This window comes from Geotrypetes seraphini, chromosome 3 (assembly GCF_902459505.1).
Source record: "Geotrypetes seraphini chromosome 3, aGeoSer1.1, whole genome shotgun sequence".
Lineage (NCBI taxonomy): Eukaryota > Metazoa > Chordata > Amphibia > Gymnophiona > Dermophiidae > Geotrypetes > Geotrypetes seraphini.
Window position 1 is genome coordinate 348351648 of NC_047086.1, and position 21656 is coordinate 348373303.

The 21656-nt window shown below is 42.0% G+C and overlaps 1 protein-coding gene across 1 annotated transcript in view; it reads left to right on the top strand.

Annotated features, from left to right (window-relative positions):
* The window catches only part of DTL (denticleless E3 ubiquitin protein ligase homolog), a 66465-nt gene extending 64964 nt beyond the window's left edge, over positions 1-1501 (top strand). Inside the window, exon 15 of the mRNA XM_033938312.1 lies at positions 824-1501. Coding sequence (XP_033794203.1) covers positions 824-889 — 66 coding nt within the window. The 3' untranslated portion in view covers positions 890-1501. The remainder of the gene's footprint in view (positions 1-823) is intronic.
* The last annotated feature ends 20155 nt before the right edge of the window (positions 1502-21656 follow it).

Consider the following 21656-nt stretch of genomic DNA (forward strand, 5'->3'; position numbering starts at 1 on the left):
AGTGTCCCCTAGTCTTTGTAAATCTTGATGCAAGCACTGTTTCTTCTTTCAGTGGTCCAGCTGGGGCCATACTGATAATAAAACTTATATGCAATCAGGCACATAGAGATTTTTCCACAACCTGGATCCTGTTTGGATGAAAGATGTATAGTACACTCTTATCCGGCACCCACAGGGATTGGTGGATGCCGGATAACTGTATTTTCTGGATGCTTGAGAGTTACTGTAAAAATAGTTTTGTCTCCCTTCCCACCTCACTCTATCATTCCCCACCCCCACTTATAGGTCCAGCATCTTTTCTTCCCTTCTTTCTGGGTCACTTTCTCTTCCCCCGTCTGGTCTACCTTCCTCTATGTGGGTCTGGCCTACTAGACCCCTCCTCACTCAAGACTATTGCAACTGCTTGAGGGAGGACTGCTGCTACTGCTTTGGAGGCTAGAGGGAGGGGAGTTTGTGACTCCAACTCAGGACTGCTGCTGCTTCAGGGCTTTTTGGGGGGCTGGAGGGGAGGGGGGTTCCCAGCTCAGGCCTGCTCCCGCTGCTGCTTGCTTTGGGGCTGGAGGGAGGGAAGAGGGTTCGTGGCTCTGGACTGCTGCTGCTGTTTCGGGGATGATTTTTTTTTATTTTTTTTGCCGGGTTAGTGAGAGTGCCAGTTGCTTGAGTACCGGTTAATCGGGATTCTACTGTATGTTTTATATAGTCCATCTATCTGGTTGATTCAAATATAGTCTGTCCCTTCAGTGGTAGCTAAAAGAAAATACTATATGCGTATACTTGGGTATTTGTATGGTACATGTTACTTAATGCCCTGATCTTTCCTTAGGTTCCCACCACACCAGGCTCCATGAGAAAAATATGTACATACTTCCACAGAAGAGCCACAGAGTGATCTACAGGATGCTGCTGACCTGAGCAAGACTCTTATCACCACGCTAACATTTATGTGACACTGGGGCCAGGCTCTGCCACTGGAGTAGCAGGAAGTGGAGTCTGTCATTCACTTTAATTTTTTCTTTAATAAATTTTTTTATATCTTTTCTTTTAAGTGCCTATATGAAAGACTTTGTTTAGCTTATTCCTTAATTTTTACAAAGTGAATGTATCCATGAGATTACTGGGAAATCTTGTTAAGGTGGACATTTTGTAATTTGTGAATTATCAGAATAGCAGGCTTTCAATATTTTTGTTGAACTCTTAGCACACCACCTTTAGCTCGCTAATCTCTTACCAAGAGCTTTATGTGGTCTTAGCAATAGAACCAACTGTGCTATAATCCATCTTTCTAGAACTGACCAAAAGGGATAAGATTAAATAAAAATAGTCCATGGTCAACCTGTGAAATAATCAATAATCTGTTTCTGTTATAATCAATGGCCATTTGTTGATGACCATGTTGACACTGTACTTGTACAGTGTAAGTTACATTTTTATGAAGTAGTTATGTAAATTAGATTGAATGTCTTGTAAATAGACTGTTTATTAAAGCATTCAGTTGTATGGATTTTATGGATTCAATTTGGTGAAGAAATCCAAATACTGGTCACTAGGCTACTAGCATTCTAAAATGCCACATTTCGTCTACCAAATCTGCTCTAGAATGCTAGTGTAAGTCCATAGTAGCATGACCACTTGAGCTATGTCTACAGCTAGCGTAAATGGTGGCGTCTTGAAATGCGACAGTTGCATGTGTAAAATCAAGTATTCGGTGAAGCAAAGCAGAAGTTAGTTGGAATATCCCTGAAGGCCATTCACCTACCGGTCAGATTGTCCAGAAAAACTGTGAATTGAAGTTTTTCCAATGAATTTGATTGTGCTTCATCAGAAAATTAATTTTTTTAAGCCCATCCTGACGTCTCTCAAAGCCACGGATTACATAAAGCTTCGTTTTTCTTAAAATCTGTTGTTTTTGCTTAATGGAGCAAATGTCTTGGTGTTGTAGCTAGAACTTTTGTGCTTTCACGCTCGGCAATGATAACATTGATAAAAAGACATTTCATGCAAACAATCTAGCAGTATTTTATTAAATGAACCCTCAATATCTGCACTTTATTGTGGAAAATAACAGAAATTTAACATACTCCACTAATAGCTAAACACATACACTTTGGTGTACTCATCTACCAAAAGGTAGAAAAAGAAAAAGAAATGTTTATTTTAGTTGGGGAAACTGTAAGGCTTTAAACTCAGCACTTTTAACTGGAGTGTGGATTGTATTTGTACTAGCTAGTTAGTGTAGAAGCCCTAACTTGTTATCGCAGGAATGCTCCTGCCATGCCCCTTCATAAGAACATAAGAATAGCCGTACTGGGTCAGGCCAATGGTCCATCTAGCCCAGTATCCTGTTTCCAACAATGGCTGATCCATGTCACAAGTACCTGGCTGAAACCCCCCTAAATTATTAAACCTGCTTAGATTTTACATTTGCGTGCGTTCATGTGGAATGCTTTGGCCCACCTTGAATTAAGCCATGTTTGCTGCAGTAGATGTGCATTAGCACCTAATGCAGCTTAGTTAAAGGACTGCAGTTCACTGTCCCTGCTTTGAGTGTTGGGTAACCAAATTAGGAAAATCAACTAGCCCTTATATTCAGATATCTCATGAAGGTCTTCCGAAGCCAGACTTTCCATTTGAAGAATCTGCATATACTGGAAAGGGGTACAGGCACTTCCATTTGCTGAGAAAGACATGGGAGAAGCTACTGTTTGCCCTGAGTCAGTAGCATGGAAAGTTGCTATTATTTGGTTTTCTGCCAAGTACTTGTGACCTTGATTGCCCTATTTCTGGATTAGATGGATCATTGGGCTATTATGCTTTGTACTTATGTCATGTCCAATCTTTCATTTCTTGCCATTGGAGCCTCTGGAGATCAGAAGTCCAAAGGGAAGACATCTTCTTGTAGGAAGGCAATTTCTGAAAAGCCATATACTCGGGCAAAGAGTGATTTTCTTGCATTTTTCTCAATCCAACCAACATCAAGGTAGTTTACCTACTTGCTCTGTGTTGGGGGTGGGGGGAGGGCAAGAAAGCCATATTGGCAGTGGAGGGGGAGAATCAATTCAGTATAGGTCAGAATGGGAATATAAAAACCTCACCACACGGAAAACCACTGGGCAATTTTGAAAGGGAAAATCCACAGTTATGTTTTAAGTCTTTATTTCCATTTATAAGACTATAACATATACTGTAAACAATTATGCTGGATAGAGCAAGAATTACATGGTTCAATCAATAATCTGAAACAATGTCAAAACATAGCATTGGGATTCTGCAGATGGACACTGCAAAATAAAATAAACATTCTTTTCAGCTACAGTTGCAAAATAACTGTCAGCATTTATGAAGTTGGTTGGGCTGAAAACTTTTCAGCACCCCCTTATATTAAGCAGCCACCTTATTGGGCCACTGTTAAGCAGCTAAATTTCCTCCCCCCCCTTTACAAAACCATAAAAGTGATTTTTAGCACATGCTAACGTGCTGAATGCTTTACCCTGCTCCTGCTGCTCCTAGGAACCCTGGGTGTCGGGAGCAGCGCAGAGCACTTAGCGCACCAGCTTGCACTAAAAACTATCAGTTTTGTAAAAAGGTGTGTGGGGGGCGGTTATGCAGCCAGTATTGAGCAAATATTCTATGTGGCCTTGTTAGGTGCCTATTTTACATGGCTAAATTGGGCGGCTATTTTTTTTTTTTTTTTTGTGGCTATTTTTGGAGACTGCATATGCATCTGATGCCACCATTGCCAAAATTATACTTTTTTTTTACTCTTCCCAGGTACTTGTGACCTGGATTGGCCACAGGATGCCGGGCTTGATGGACCTTTGGTCTGACCCAGTTTGGCAATGCTTATGTTCTTATTCAGAGCTGACAGCACACTGAAGTGAATACCAAAATTCTAAGTTTTATGTCAAGCTACATCTGCTGTATACTACCTTGGGTACATCTCATCCTATTATAAGTGCGCTAACTGCGGCTTAAAATGGCTTAGCATTGGACGCACCTCAGTTGTCCTGTGATAAGTTCCAAATTGGAACCTGCTTACCCATATGCTAAACTATATTTTAAAACTTTTGTTGGAGGGGTGTGTCTGTGGGCAGAGAGCAGGGGTTCCTGTGCTAACCAGTTACATTACATTACATTAGGGATTTCTATTCCGCCTGTGCCTTGCGGTTCTAGGCGGATTACAATATAGAAGATATCTGGGCAATTCCAGTAGAATTACATTACAGGATAAGAGTAAGTTACAGGAACAGTAAAGAATTATGATACTTCAATTTCACAGAAGATAATACATATCAACTGAATCAAGTTAAATCGGGTGTAGTGTAAAAGAGTTACAGTACATTCTAGATCACAGACAAAGAGATACTATAGGTGGGTGTTTCCAAAGGCGTTGATTGGGAACTCATTGGGTGGTGGTTAGAGTGATGGGAGATATTTTTTGAACAGTAGTGTTTTTATTTCTTTACGGAACTCTTTTATGTCTGTTGTTTTGGTCAGTAGTTTTGAGATGTCAGAGTCGATTTTAGCTGCTTGTGTCCCCAGAAGGTTGTCGTAAAATTTCTTACGACGAGTACCGTTGAGAGGTGGGTAGGTGAAAAGGTTCTGTGTTCTCCTTCTTCTGGGTGAGAGGTAGTAGTGAAAACGGTTGTTTAGGTAACTGGGTGCCGTGCCGTGGGTTACTTTGAAAATGAGACAGTAGAGTTTGAATTGTGTTCTTGCTTTTATTGGTAGCCAGTGAGATTCTAAGTATGCATTGGTAATGTGGTCGTGTTTGCTGAGTGAGTATATGAGTCTGAGGGCTGTGTTCTGGATGGTCTGTAGTTTTTTTATTGTGTTGGTAGGGCAAGGTAAGTAAAGGCTGTTGCAGTAGTCTACAATACTTAGCACAAGGGATTGGACAATGATCCTGAATTGGTCTTTATTAAAGAATTTTCTGATTTTTCTTGGATTTCGCATTGTGAAGAATGCTTTTTGGGTGATTTTATGGATTTGTGTTTGCATTGTGCAGCATCTGTCTAAATGTATACCTAGGATTTTGAGGGAGCTCTGTATTGGGTACTTGATTGAGTTTACTTCCAGTTCTGTTAGGGATGGTTTTTTTGTCCTTCTCTAGTAGTAGGAATTTAGTTTTGTCTGAGTTCAGCTTCAACTTATGATTTGTCATCCATTTTTCTACTGTTTCCAATGTAGTTTTCAGGCGTCCTGTGGAGATTGGGTTATGGATGTCGAATGGAAGGAGGATGGTTATGTCCGCATAGCTGAAAGAAGTAATATTTAGGGCGTCCAGGGTGGTGCCTAGGGAAGCTATGAATAGGTTGAAAAGTGTGGGAGAGAGGGGAGAGCCTTGTGGCACTCCGCATGGGTTGGTCCATGGTTCAGATAGAATGTCTTTTGATTTGACTCTATATGTTCTAGTTTTAAGGAAGCCTTGGAACCAGTTGTGAACTTTACCTGAAATTCCTATTGCGTCTAGTATCTGGAGAAGTATGGAGTGGTCCACTAGATCGAATGCAGTTGAGAGATCAAATTGGATGATTAGCAATCTGTTTCCTTGGCTGAGGTGTCTTCGAGCTATGTCTAGTTACCATGTCTGTGTTATGCACTAACTGGTTAGCACTGGATTACCACATGAGCCTTTACCACCTACAACATAGGTGTCATTGAGTGGCCCTGCAATTATTTTTAATCACTGTACACTAATAGCAACAACAGTGTATAGCCATTAATAGGAAAAATAGAAAATCAGCCATTTTCTGGCTATGGTAAAAATAGCCAGGAGGTGAACTCTCTTAAGGGCATACTAGGGCCATTTTTTTTACCACAGCTTAGTAAAAGTATAGCTTCTCCTTCATTCTTTTCTATCTAGATGTTTTACTACTACACATTTCAATTCTGCAGGAGAAATCAAAACTGATAAAAATACAGTCAAAAGAGAAGGATGTAATTTTTAACTAAAATATTGTTTTTCTGCATCTTGTGTGTTTATCCCACTGTTTTGGTTCAGTTTAAAATCCTCAAAGGTATTTCCATTAAAACAAAAGCATGTAACAAAGATAAAAACAAAAGTGAATAAAAATCATCTTTCAGGACCTCCACATCCACAGTCTGTTGTTTTTATCTTTGGATTGTTTTTACTGTGGATCATTGGGTCTCCCTTTTTGTTTTTTTGTGTAACAACTTTTACAAATGCATACCCGTCTACCTCCTTACAAGAAAAAATAAATAATACCATTAATTAATATTGTACTCTGAACTGCAGTTAAATATTCTCTGAACTTGAAGTCTTATTCATTGCCTGTGTCCTGACTTGTTTCCAGCTCCCCTCCCACCAGTGTACTGTTCTTGTAGGATTTTTTTTTTAAGCTTGGGGATGGTTCCTGAAAGTGATATGATATCTCTCGGTTCTCAGAAGAATAAGACCTTTTTTCAGATGGCCTGGTTCTGCTTTTCTATCCAATGACTTGACATGGAGAAATGTGCTGGGGAAATGAGCCTTCATGATCTTTACCTGTTTGAAAACAAAGCACAGAAGACTGTTTATGTTTCACTACTGAGTGAATAATTATGTTGATACAAGCCCTTGTCCAAGAAAAGGTTTTGTACTTTTTCATCAGTGTGTCAACTTAATTAACTACCGCGGTGGAGTAGTGAAATGAAAGCTTGCTATGTGCTTCCAAGTGGAAAACCATGGTTTACTTTAGAAATTACTGTTGAACTCCTTGTGCCAGAGAATGAGTAGAGAATTCCTGTCTCTAATTCCTTTCCTTTCAGACATCCATGGCCTGGTATAGGCCCTGCACTTCTGAGCACTGGGATGCACCTTCATCATAAATCAGAGCTATACAGGATGGTGCAGAGTGAAACTTGTGGGGTAATATTTTTTGTATGCCTCTTAATTCTGTAGAAAAATATTTTATAGAATTGATGTTCATCTGTATACATTTTTTGTAGGGGACTTCCTTGAAGAAACCATAGGGTAAAACGTGACCCTTTCTGAGCTCCTGGGGGCTTGACACCAACTTGAAGAGCGGCATAAATTAACTCATTTATGAATGACACATAAAAATGTGAATGAAAATAGTGGGTTTCGCTTACAAATGTTCATAAGAAGATTATTGTTTAAAAAAAAAATAGTAGCTCAAATGATGATCCAAGTGCATATATTCCTTTTGAAGCACAGCTAAATGCTTATGAGAAGCAGTTCTGAAGATCTGAAAAATGTCTTTCAAGTAGTAATTGTGATGCTGTGGATGTGGTAGATCAGTTCTAGGATAACAGCATTTAATATTGTGAAGTAGGCTGTAAGGACTGTCGAGTTTTCATTCTATAAGACACAGCACCTCAAAAGATTTTATCTCAAAAGATAGCATGACCAAAGGCATGTCGGGGTGTTCAGAAAAGGTGCATGCAGAATTACAGAATACTGTCTATCTTTGCCTAACTTGGATGCCGGTATTCACAGCCTGTTTTAGTAGGCGTAAGTCTGGCACCCATAAATTAGGTATGGAATCCACGCTAAAAACTATTCTATTAAAGCTGTATGCCCTTTATAGAATAGTACTAATGACAATGGCTTTATTTTTAGAAAGACTTAAGTCCAGTGTAATTGAATCAAACAGCAATACCTTTTTTACATCTGGAACAGAAAAGGCTTGAAATCACTTTGGTGTGTAGTTTAGGACGCCTCAGCCCCACCACTCCACCGCTGCAATTAAATTTAGTATTACACCGGGAAGGCTGTGTGGTGCCTCATCATCGGCAGTCCATTAATAATATTTTTTTACAATTTTAATTTTGTGAATATTTCTCAATCCAAATATTTGTGCTAATGCTGAATTTAGTAAAAGTATAAATATTGACATATCTCAGCCGCCTTGGGAGCCAGACCCGACATGTTTCGCACTACTTGAGTGCTGTTTCAAGGGTCTCCCGGGGCTGCCGCTGTCATCCGACTCCTGCTATAAATTTTTTTCATGGAAAAAAATTTTTCATGGAAAAAAATTTATAGCAGGAGTCGGATGACAGCGGCAGCCCCGGGAGACCCTTGAAACAGCACTCAAGTGCGAAACATGTCGGGTCTGGCTCCCAAGGCGGCTGAGATAAGTCAATATTTATACTTTTACTAAATTCAGCATTAGCACAAATATTTGGATTGAGAAATATTCACAAAATTAAAATTGTAAAAAAATATTATTAATGGACTGCCGATGATGAGGCACCACACAGCCTTCCCGGTGTAATACTAAATTTAATTGCAGCGGTGGAGTGGTGGGGCTGAGGCGTCCTAAACTACACACCAAAGTGATTTCAAGCCTTTTCTGTTCCAGATGTAAAAAAGGTATTGCTTTATAGAATAGTGCCATTTTCCAACAACAACTGAATTCTCTTGTTCTTGAAAGTAAATCTTCTCAAAACAGTATTTATTAAAACAACCAGGAGTAGCAGAATAGCTTTTTGTTTTAGGCGCCACAAGCTACCCCACCCCAGTTCCAACCACAGCATCTCCCCTATCTTTTCCCTACCATTCCATAGTCCAGCTTTATCCCAGGACAAGCAGGCAGCATATTCTTGACTGATGGGTGACGGCACCGACGGAGCCCCGGTACGGACAATTTTAGAGTGATTGCACTCTAAGAACTTTAGAAAGTTCTAGCTAGGCTGCACCGCGCGTGCGCGAGTGCCTTCCCGCCCGACAGAGGCGCGCGGTCCCCAGTTTTCTTAATTCCGCGGAGCTAAGAAGACGCGTGTTTCCAACGGCTGTTGGAAGTTTTTTTCTATTTCACTTGCCTTCCCGCTCGCGCGTAATTTTCTCTTCATATTTTATTTCTTTCCTTCTTTTTTACCTTTTGTGTAAAAAAAAAAAATTCTTATTTTTCATTTTTTTGTCGAATCTGACCCGGCGGGGCCTGTTGGCACCATCGAAGCCTCGGGCTTCGATTTTGCTACAGCAGTATTTCCCTTCATGCCCCCGTCACCGGGTTTCAAAAAGTGTCAGCGGTGTGCACGCCCTATCTCCCTTTCCGACCCACACAAGTGGTGCCTCCAGTGTCTGGGTCCGGACCATAGGGCTGAAACCTGCACCCGCTGTAGTTCTTTACAAAAAAGAACTTTAAAAAATAGACAAATTCAGCAGCAGATCCTTTTCGGTACCGCTATGGAAGTTGCACCGGTATCGACGTCGACGACTTCCTCCAAATCGACTCCGACTACCTCGGCACCGCCAGATCCATCGTCGGTGTCGACTCCTGTAGGTAAGCCGGCTAAGAAGCCTTCCCCTACTGTTCTAGGCCAGCCAGTCGAGCATGCAGTGAGCCAAGTCCTGCAGACTGAGCGCCGGCCCCGTAAACGCTCCGCTCCCATTGAAGTCTCGGCCTCTTCATCGGCATCGACTTCACCCGAGCGTCGAGCGGCACCGAAGGTACCGAGCAAGAAAAAACCGGTACCGGTGCCATCGGGACCAACGTTGGATGAGCGCATTGCCTCTATCCTCCAGGTCCAGCTTAAGCAGCAGCTCCAACAGTTGCTCCCGGCTCTATTGTCTCCGAACCTTCCAGTGTCGGTACCGACTGAGCCTTCGGTGCCGTCTGTCGAACAGCCTCTGTTATTGGCATCGACTGTTTCGGCACCACAAAAATCTTTGTCCATGCCTGTTCTGTCAGCAGAACCAAAACGGCGTGCTACTCCTACGGGGTCGGAACCGGTACTGTTCTCTGAACCCCGTACCGTACTACATTCCCCTGGTACCGTCTCCACTCGGTCTGGTAAATCGGTACGCAAGACTAAACATACTGATACATCGACTCCACTTTCCCAGGGCCGTTTACAATCGGTATGGGACCCTGACTTGTGGGACGATTCGGATGATCCCCTCGGTACCGAGGAGGATTACACATCTGATGAGGAGGAACCATCGGTGCAGGATACTACTGCTAAGCCAGAGCACTCCTCCTTCACAAAATTTTTAAAGGAGATGTCAGACACCCTGTCTATTCCTTTAGAGTCTGACTCTAAAAAATCCAAGGCATTTTTGGATGCCTTGGATTTTGACCAACCTCCTAAAGAGTTTTTAAAGTTACCCCTCCATGACATCTTGAGGGAAACTTTTTATAAGAATCTTGAAACTCCTTTGACAATCCCAGGAGCCCCAAGAAAACTAGAATCTCTATATAAAGTGATTCCAATCCCTGGATTTGACAAACCCCAACTTCCCCATGAATCCCTGTTGGTAGAGTCAACCCTAAAGAAGACTGCAGGAGCCAGTATGTATGCCTCTGTCCCTCCTGGTAGGGAAGGAAAGGCCATGGACAAATTTGGAAAGCGTCTTTACCAAAATGCCATGCTGGCCAACCGTTCAAGTAATTACGCTTTCCACTTCTCGTTTTACCTGAAGCACCTCATTCAACAGGTGACCTCTTTTCAAAAGTATATTCCGGACCGTAAACTTCCTGCTTTTCAGCAATGTACCTCTAGTCTTCTGCAACTCAGGAAGTTTATGGTCCGTTCTATTTATGATACTTTTGAACTGACATCTCGAGCTACTGCTACCTCTGTAGCAATGAGAAGGTTGGCATGGCTACGGGCCTCAGAACTGGACGTAAACCATCAGGACCGGCTTGCCAATGCTCCTTGCCTAGGGGATGAGCTGTTTGGGGAGTCCATGGATACCACCACACAAAAGCTCTCCGCCCATGAAACTAGGTGGGACACCTTGTTGAAAAACAAGAAGAAACCTCCTCCTCCTCGTCCATTCAGGCAACAACCTTCATATCAAAGGAGGTTTTCTGCTCGACCGGCTCAGCCTCATCCTCCTCAACCTCGCAGACAGCGTCAGCAGCTACAACAGGCTCGTCAACAACAGCAGCCTGCTGTCAAACCGGCTACTCAACCTAAGTCGACGCAGCCCTTTTGACTCCTTTCTCCAGGACATTGCCAGTCTTCCTCCCTCGTGTCCTCTACCTCAGCCCATAGGAGGTCGACTACAAGTTTTTCTATCTCGATGGGAAGCAATCACCTCCGACCAGTGGGTACTTGCTATCATCGCCCACGGCTACTCCCTAAATTTTCAGACTCCTCCATCTGTAAGTCTGCCAAAAGAGTCTGCTTCCACCAAGGCTCAGTCCCTCCTCCTCGCTCAGGAGGTTCACTCCCTCCTTCTTCTCAATGCCATCGAACCAGTTCCTCTGGACCAGCAAGGCCTGGGATTTTACTCCCGGTACTTTCTTGTACCCAAAAAGACCGGAGACCTCAGACCAATATTAGATCTCAGAGATCTCAACAAATGTCTGGTCAAGGAGAAGTTCAAGATGTTATCTCTTGCCACCCTATATCCTCTTCTCTCTCAGGAAGACTGGCTATGTTCCCTCGATCTCAAGGAGGCGTATACTCACATTCCAATTCATCTGATGTCCAGACAATATCTTTGCTTTCTTGTCAACCAACATCATTACCAATACAAGGTGCTACCCTTCGGACTAGCCTCCTCGCCCAGGGTATTCACCAAATGTCTGATTGTGGTCGCAGCTTATCTCCGCTCCCACAACTTTCAAGTCTTCCCTTACCTGGACGACTGGCTCATCAAGGCTCCTTCTCCTCAGTCCGTTCACAAAGCCACGGATCAGACCATTTACTTCCTTCGACTGTTGGGGTTCGAAATCAATCTACCCAAGTCGCACCTCATTCCAACTCAGCGACTTCAATTCATTGGAGCCATTCTGGATACTGTTCAGATGAGGGCTTTTCTTCCTCCAAACCGCCTTCACACCATCCTTCATCTCTGTCAGCAGGTGTTCCAGCAACCTTCCATCTCTGCGAATCACATGATGGTGCTCTTGGGACACATGGCCTCCACAGTACATGTCACTCCCTTCGCACGTCTCCACCTGCGTACTCCTCAATGGACCCTAGCGACTCAGTGGTCACAAGCGACGGATCCTTGTTCACAACACATATCTGTGACCTCGTCTCTTCGACAGTCGCTTCTTTGGTGGTTGAAATCATCAAATCTATCCAGAGGTCTACTGTTCCATCTACCTCCTCATCAACTGGTCATCACCACGGATTCCTCCCCCTATGCATGGGGAGCTCACTTGAACGAGTTCCAAACTCAGGGATTTTGGACCACACAGGAAAAGAAACACCACATCAATTTCCTGGAACTCAGAGCGATGTTTTACGCCCTCAAAGCTTTCCAACATCTCCTGTTTCCTCAGGTTCTTCTCATTTGCACAGACAACCAAGTTGCAATGTACTACATCAACAAACAGGGAGGGACGGGATCCCATCCCTTATGTCAGGAAGCTCTAAGGATTTGGACCTGGGCGACTGCTCGTCACTTATTCCTGAAGGCAGTCTACATCCAAGGGGAACAGAATTGCTTAGCAGACAATCTCAGCAGAATTCTTCAACCTCACGAATGGACTCTCGACCCCTCGACTCTCCAGTCCATTTTCTCCCAATGGGGCACACCTCAAGTGGATCTTTTTGCAGCTCCCCACAATCATCAACTGCCCCTGTTTTGCTCCAGACTTTACTCTCCTCACCGTCTGGAACCCGATGCATTTCTCCTGGATTGGACCAATCTCTTCCTTTATGCATTCCCTCCTCTTCCGCTCATGCTGCGCACCTTATTCAAGCTCAAGAGGGAACAAGCCACCATGATTCTCATCGCTCCACGGTGGCCCAGACAGCATTGGTTTTCCCTTCTACTTCAACTCAGTTCCAGGGAACCCATACCTCTTCCTCTGTTTCCTTCACTGCTTACACAGCATCAGCAAACACTGCTTCATCCCAACTTACAGTCTCTGCACCTGACAGCTTGGTATCTCTCGGGCTGACTTCGGCTCACGCTCTCCTTTCTCAGCCTGTCCGTTCTATTATTGATGCCTCCAGGAAACCGTCTACTCTTCAATGTTACCAACAAAAGTGGTCTCGGTTTTCTTCCTGGTGCCTGTTACATCACCATAATCCCATGTCTACAGCAGTGGGACTGGTGTTGGACTATCTGTTGTCCTTATCTGACTCTGGTCTTAAATCCTCTTCGATAAGGGTCCACCTTAGTGCTATTGCAGCTTTCCATGAGCCGATTCAAGGAAAACCCCTCTCAGCTCATCCCTTAGTTTCAAGGCTCATGAAGGGCCTTTTCAATGTGAAGCCACCTCTTAAGGCCCCTCCTGTTGTATGGGATCTTAATGTGGTTTTTTCTGCGTTAATGAAGCCTCCTTTCGAGCCTTTGGCCACAGCGCATTTTAAATTTCTAACTTGGGAAAGTGGTCTTTCTTATAGCTCTCACTTCTGCCAGGAGGGTCAGTGAGCTCCATGCACTGGTGGCTGATCCACCTTTCACTGTTTTTCACCATGATAAGGTCGTTCTCCGTACACATCCAAAATTCCTTCCTAAGGATGTGTCTGAGTTTCATCTTAACCAATCCATCGTTCTACCTGTTTTTTTCCCAAAGCCTCATTCTAATCCAGGTGAACAGGCTTTGCATACCTTGGATTGTAAACGTGCTCTGGCTTACTATCTTGATCGCACCAAACCTCACAGATCATCTCCTCAACTGTTTTTGTCCTTTGATCCTAACAAGTTGGGTCATCCTGTATCTAAACGCACCCTGTCCAATTGGCTTGCCACTTGTGTTTCCTTCTGTTATGCTCAGTCGGGCCTGACACTGGAAGGTTCTGTCACAGGCCACAAGATTAGAGCTATGGCAGCGTCTGTAGCTTTCCCCCGTTCCACTCCTATTGAGGAAATCTGCAAGGCTGCTACTTGGTCCTCAGTTCATACTTTTACATCTCACTATTGTCTGGATGCATTCTCCAGACGGGATGGACACTTCGGCCAATCTGTTTTACAAAATTTGTTTTCCTAATGGCCAACCTTCCCTCCATCCCTCTTTTTGTTAGCTTGGAGGTCACCCATCAGTCAAGAATATGCTGCCTGCTTGTCCTGGGATAAAGCACAGTTACTTACCGTAACAGGTGTTATCCAGGGACAGCAGGCAGATATTCTTGCGTCCCACCCACCTCCCCGGGTTGGCTTCTTAGCTGGCTTATCCTAACTGGGGACCGCGCGCCTCTGTCGGGCGGGAAGGCACTCGCGCACGCGCGGTGCGGCCTAGCTAGAACTTTCTAAAGTTCTTAGAGTGCAATCACTCTAAAATTGTCCGTACCGGGGCTCCGTCGGTGCCGTCACCCATCAGTCAAGAATATCTGCCTGCTGTCCCTGGATAACACCTGTTACGGTAAGTAACTGTGCTTTACCCCCTTTCCCCTCCATGGTGTCCAATATTTCTTTCCCTACAATACCCTCCGCTAGAGTCCAGCATTTCTCTTCTTTCCTACCTCTCAACCCCGCCCCATGGTATCCAGTGTTTTTCTCTTTTCCATCTCCCCTCCTCCTCCTCCTGTCTTACTTCTCCTGGGGCAATGATAATACATTTGGTTTTGCAGAAAACTCATTGCAGCTGGTCGACTCAGAGCCTTGAGCATGCCCTATACTGTACATGAGATAGGCTTTGATTAAAATTAAGAGGTATGACTCATGGAGAAGTTATTATCAACTGCCAGATCAGATTTGTTTTGGAAAAGAATTATGTGGTTTTTGGAAATTGGTTGAAGCTTGGCTATGGTATCTAGCATTTGGGAAGTCATAACATAACAATGTACTTATTAACCACGTAACTGTGAGTTCAACGCGGTGTACAAAACAAGATTATTAACAATAAACATAATCTAGGCATTAGAATAGATCAGTTAACCCAGGTATTTAGAAAAAAGATAAGTCTTCAACTGTGTTCTAAAATGTGTATAAGAATGAGCTGTAAGCAACAATGATCGAAATTCTTTGTCGTAAGAAGCTGCCTGGAATTCTAAAGTGTGATTGAGAAGTTTCTTACTTTTACAACCTTGTATGGGGGGGAAAACTAAACAAGGCGTGGGTTTTCCTACTATGTTTATGTGAGGCTATAGAAAATTTATTAACCAGGTAGAGAGGGGCTGTACCTTGTAAAGCCTTATTGCAAAAACAGCTCAACTTGAACAATATCCGAGCCTCCACTGGCAGCCAGTGCAATTCGCAATAAAATGACTTGACATGGTCATACTACTTCAGACCATAGATCAATTTGACCTCTGTATTCTGAATCCACAATAATCTTGCCAGCTCTTTCTTAGTAATTGTCAGATAGACAATATTACAGTAGTCAAGAAGACTCAATAATAATGATTGAACCAACAATCCGAAGACAGTAAATTCAAAGTAAGGTCTAATTGTAATTTCCATAAAGTGAAATAACTGTTACGCACCACTGCATCTATTTGAGTTTTCATAGTAAGATGCTGATCGAGGACAACTCCCTAATATTTTTATTGTTGGATGGCTTATGTACAATGTCGAATTTATGCCGATGGAGGATTCGTGGAAATTTTATTGGGTGATGCCACAAAAAAATTTTGTTTTATCAGAATTTAATTTGAGATTAAATTGCGGCATCCAGGTATTCATCTGTATCAATACAGTCTCTATTTTAGTGGTAATCTGGGACAAAACTGAATTACAAGGTATGACTATTGTAATATCATCAGCGTAGCTGAACAATCTTATATCCAGATTCGAATTACTCATACACGACGAGCCTAACGATGAAAGGTAAATATTAAACAATGTAGGTGAGAGTGGGGATCCGTAAGGGACACTGCATGGATTTTTCCAAGTAGAAGAGAGCTGGGTCTTGAACCTGACTTGGTACAATCTAGTTTCTAAAATCCCTTTAATAATAATAATAACTTTATTTTGTATACTGCCATAACCCAGGGAGTTCTAGGCGGTTCACATTTGTTTATCAAAAATTACGAGTGGTTCACAACCATTGAACAAAGTTGGAAGCAACGAAGTAGTTGAGGTTGGAGAGAGAAGGGACGAGAAAGGTCAGGGGGGAGAGGGTTAGGGTAGGTAGGCTGGGTAGTGTGGTGGAGGGGGAAGGAGGAAGTTACTGTTCAACCTGCAGCCCCGTGAAGTATTTTGTGCGGTCCCGGTCAAGGGCAATGCAGTGTTTCCCTCTGTCTTGCTGCAGTGGTTGCGCAGCCCCAGAAACTTTTTTTTTTTTTTGCCAATGCAGCCCAGGGAAGCCAAAAGGTTGGACACCCCTGCTTTAAACCATTAATAAACACCTTGTCGGGGGAAAATAGTGGTTTCATTTTATAGATTGGATTCCTGCTAGGGTTGAGAGGAAGGTTTTAAGAAGAAGGTCATGTAAAAACTTTGTTGTATTTGATTTCTAATTGTAGACTGCTATTCTTGGGAACTGTGTATTGGGGAGTATGGAGGAGCATGATATAATTTATTTTAATAGGATGTCTTATTGTAATTTATTTTGATGTTGTAAATCACTGTGGAACAGGTGATTAGTAAATCACATTAAATAAAGCAAATATTTAATGAGAAGAATATGTAGAAGCTGATAAAAGATAATCTGTTTTGTGTTCACAGCTTGAAGGGCTGGGAGCAGGAATGCCGAAGACTAACACAAATAGGAATGGAGGTGTGATAGACCCTGAATGATTTTCAGAGGACAGTATTTGTGAGGACAAAATGATGGGGCCAGATGGTATGCATCGGAGGGTACTAAAGGAACTTAGGAAATTTCTGGCGGTTCTGCTGGCTGACCTTATCAGTGCTTCTCTAATGGAAGACTGGGGAAAGACAGATGTGGTCCTTTGCAAAAGTGGAAGTAAGGGAAAGATTAGGAACTAAAAGGGATCTCTTGGAGAGAGGAAGAGATCATGGTTACTGCCGGTGGGCAGACTGGATGGGCCATTTGGCCTTTATTTGCCACCATGCCCCCATGAAGAACTGAGCTTTAATTAATTATCTAGGCCCGGTTTTTGAGCTCAAAGAGTTTTTTTCTCCCTTTGTAGGGAGTTTTTCTCCTGAGCTTTTTTTCCCGGAGCTGGACCCATGAGAGTCTTTTATCTCCCTGCTTCAAGTCTTTGTCCTTTGGATTTGAAGGTCCATTTGTTAATATTGATTGTTGCTTGTTTGGGCGCCCCCTACAGAGCAGTTGACACTCTTTATTTTGATTTGTATTTGTCTATGTTTCTAAAAGCACGAATTTGACTTCTGTGGTAAGTAAATTAATGGAAATGCTTTTAAAACAGAGAATGGTGAAGTTTCTGGAATCCAATCTAATTAATTTCTTTGGTTGACCCAATAGTTGGACCAAGGAAGAGTGATCGATGTGGTGTTAGATTTTAGAAAAGCCTTTAACACAGTTCCATACAGTTTAATTGAGTGCCCTTGGTCTGGGCCCCAAAGTTGACTGAATGTTTTAGGAATTGGTTGAGTGGTAGATAACAGAGAGTAATAGTAAATGGTGCTCACTCAGGAAAGAGATCTCTCTTTTTTTATTTTTTGTAAGCAATATTACTGAAGGTGTGCCTCTATGCAGGTGATACCAAAATCTGTAATGATTGAGGGGTACAGATAGGAGTAGAGGTAGGTTATAGGGATAGGATTAGAGGTAAGTTATAAAATTAGTCAAGGACCACTGTTCAGGCAAGTAGGCCTGATGGGCCATCGCGGGAGCGGACCGCTGGGCAAGATGGACCTCTGGTCTGCCTCAGCGGAGGCAACTTCTTATGTTCTTATGTGGATAACTTAAGCTAGGACCTAGCAAAGCTTGAAGAATGGTCCAGAATTATCAGGTAATATTTGATGCTAAAATTGTAGATCATGCATTTGGGCTACAAAACCCCAAGGAACAGTACAGTTTAGGGGTGAAGAACTGTTGTGCATGAAAGAGGCGTGGGACTTGTAGATGATTATATGTGATGATCTTAAGATGGTCAAAAAGGTAGAAAAGACATTAGCGAAAGCTACAAGGATGTTTGGGTGCATAGGGAAAGAAATAGCCAGTAGGACAAAGGAGGTGATGATGCCCCTTTATAAGATTCTGGTGAGACCTCATTTAGAATAGTGTGTACAATATTGGAGATTGCACCTTCAAAAAAAATAATAAACAGGTCGGAGTCAATCCAGAAGGTGACTACTAAAATGGTCAGTGGTCTTTGTTATAAAGTACTAGCTGATCACCTGGCATTGCCCGGATATCCCAATCTCACCAGCAAGAATGGCCCTCTCTATGTTTCAGCGAGCCTAAAAACTATGGATTAGACACTTATCTTTCATATCCTGTGGTCGGGCCTCACGCTGTTGTACTGTCTGAAGCTCTAGATGTAGCAGCTCTCTTATTCATATCCTGTAGTCAGGCCTTATGATGTTGGACTGTCTGAAGCTCTAGATGTAGCTTTGAAAACGTTTCCTTGGAGGCATTGTTACAGGAATGACAGCACAGCACAGTGTGATAACATTCCCCAAGCTTCACACAATTGGTCAAAGCAATATCTGTCTTTTTTGATGATTATTTACATGTCATCCCCTTCCCACCCCCACAGTGTTTGTTCCTAGATAGTAATTGATATGTATACCAAGTTTGGTTGAAATCTGTCCATGCATTTCAGAGTTATGTTGAACGTTCAGCTTGTCTGCGGTGTTCTTTGCTCACATGTTTAAAGACAATAGACTGTTTTCAGTCCAATTCTTTATATGTGAGTTTGCAAACCATTGGACCCCTGAGGAAGGCATGTTCGCCGAAACATGGACCATGTAGGGTCCGGTTTGATTTTTTTTATTTTTTATTTAGAGATTTTCACATTATTTAACAAGCATATCATCTTGTACAGAAAGTGCAATTAAGAAAACATAATATTAAAGTTACTTTCAATCCAGAAAATAAACCAAACAATAACAGGAAATAATTCTCAACTTAATCGCACACTAGTCCTCAAAATTAGGATCCAAGACTTAAGAATCGGAGTGATTAAAGTACAAAATAGCAACCAAATGAAATCACATTGTCTGATATTGAAAAGGAGCTAATTATTTCTTGGACACAGATACGTCTCCATTTTCAAGGTGCTTCATGGAAAGGAAAACCGTCAAATGAGCCGGTTCAAAGAATACATATTTCAAAGTATGATACCTTACTACACATTTACAAGGATATCTGAGGAAAAATAAACCCCCAATCTGGGTTACACCTGGTTTCAACATTAGAAATTCCCTTCTCTTTTGAGTCTCTTTTAGAGACATCTTGGAAAAATTTGGATATGGAAGCCCAGAAGTCTCTGGTTCTATTTTTAAAGAAAAGTTTAAGGATCCAGTCTTTATCTAGAGCCAAAGCCACAGTCAGTAAGGGAGGGCTGAAATAGCCACCTCTCTGTCTGATTGTTCTAATAAAGCGGAAACATCCAGAGAACTTTCCTGAGGTTTTCCAATGTCTTCTTTCTTCTGAAAATCCTGAGTCTTTATAGGTAAATAATACACTCTTGTCAATGGTGGTAATGAGTTCTCGGGAATTTTAAGTATTTCCAGAAAGTAACGCTTTATCATGTCTCTTGGGGAAATTGATGAGACCTTTGGAAAATTGATTAAACGTAAATTATTAATTCGAGTATTATTTTCTCTTCATAAGCAAATTATTTTTTACCAATAAATCATGATTACTTTCAATCATTTTTATGTCCTTCATATCTTGAATATCAGATTTCAATATTACTATATCTTCTTTCAAAGTCTTGATTACTTCTTTCTGGTCTTTGAGTTCTTTATCTAAGTTTTTAATTTGAGGATTCAGTGAATTTCCCAAAGCCATAACTAGCTCCCAGAGCGAGTCTAAAGTGACTTCTGGGGGTTTAACAGGAGCAAAATAAATTGTTGGTGTAGTTAAAGATAGCTCAGATGGCTGGTTTACCTCCCCAGTGCCTTGTTCCTCCTTAGCATGAGATGTTCCGGTTGCTAGTTTCTCAAAAGGGAACAAATCCTTCTGGGTTGTTTCTTGCAGCAGGCCCTCCGATATACTGGCCTCTCGAGAGAAGAACACTGCCTCATCGGACGTGCTTTCCTCTTGTGGTGAGCTAACTCCCAGCAGCAGCAGCTGAAGGGGAGGCATCCTGACGTCGGTGCTCAGAGTCACATCTAGCCCGTGGGTTTCCATCGAAGCACTCCTCTCTGCCGATGCTCCCAGCGGGAGATTCCCCGAACCGGCTTGCTCATTTTGAAGGCGTCTGAAAATGTCTTGAATTGTAGAAACCATGGGTCCCAAGCGCTGGGAGGTACCACCAACTCTCCTGCCCCTTCTTTTCGGCATTTCCAGAGGTAATAAAGACACTCTCAGGCGTCCTGTCAGTATCAGATAGCGGCAGCCATCTTGGATCCGTTTGACATGGACTCCGGTTGGATTTTTATCACTGTATTTTTTATCATTGTACTTTTTAAATTGAATTTTCATGTTTTTATATGTCAGTGTTTAATAAATTATCTCCAGAACATCTGTATCCACAGTGTTTTGTTTTTGTTTTCATCGGTGGATTGTTTTCATCGGTGGATTATTGGGTCTCCCCATTTTTCTTTGTTGTGAAACATACATGCAAACATCTAATTTTATATATATATATATATATATACACACATATATATATATATATATATATATATATATATATATATATATATATATATACATATATATATATGGGGACAGACTTAAAGATCTAAATATGTATACTTTGGAAGAAAGTGGGAAAGGAGAGATATAATAGTGATGTTTAAATACCTACAGTATGTGACATAAATGCACAGGATATGTGTCTTCTTTCAACTGAAAGGAAAGTTTGGAATGAGAGGGCATAGAATGATTGTGAAAGGGGACAGACTCAAAAGTAACCTGAAGAACTACTTCCTCATGGAAAGGATGGTGAATCTGTGGAATGGCCTCCCATGGATGGGCAAACTGGATAGGTCATATGGCTTTTATCTGCCTTAATTTTCTCTGTTTCTATGAGCTTAAACTACTTAATACAACCACAATTGAGTTTGTTGAGAATTATCTTCTTCCTGATTTAAATGATCAGTGCTGCCACTTATGTCCAGTACTGAGAAGATAATCACTTTGGAAAAAGCTGAATCAGAGACTGACCACCAGGTTGGCTTTTCTGGTATGTACCTCTACTCAATACTGGGCATACAGATCTTCAGAGTTAAACCCTGAACAATTATTGACTAAATCATTCTCGATACTATTAATCCAAAGTCTCAGCATTGTGTTAAGTTTACTTTTGATTGCTGTAATTCCTCTAAGCTATTTGCCATTGGATTTATGAAATACTTTGGTAGGGAATAAACTGGCCCTTCCCTTCACTGTTGAATTTAAAAATAGCTTTTTGTGGTTACTGCAGCAGCACATTATAAATAATACCATCTAGTCTTACTAGGTTGACTTGTAGAGTGTGGCATAGTGGTTAGAGCTACAGTCTTGGCACCCTGAGGTTCTGGGTTCAAACCCGTGCTGCTCCTTGTGTCCCTGGGCAAGTCACTTAATCCTCCACTGCCCCAAGTACATTAGAGAGACTCTGAGCCTGCTGGGATAGATAGGGAGAATACTTGAGTACCTGATTTGTAACACATTCTCAGCTTCTTTGGGAGGATGGGCTAAAAAAATTAAATAAATATTGTTCAATGGTTGCTTGACAATACCCTTATCTGTTTTCTAGCATTTGCTAAGAGGGAAAACGTTACTATAAGAATATAAGAATAGCCTTACTGG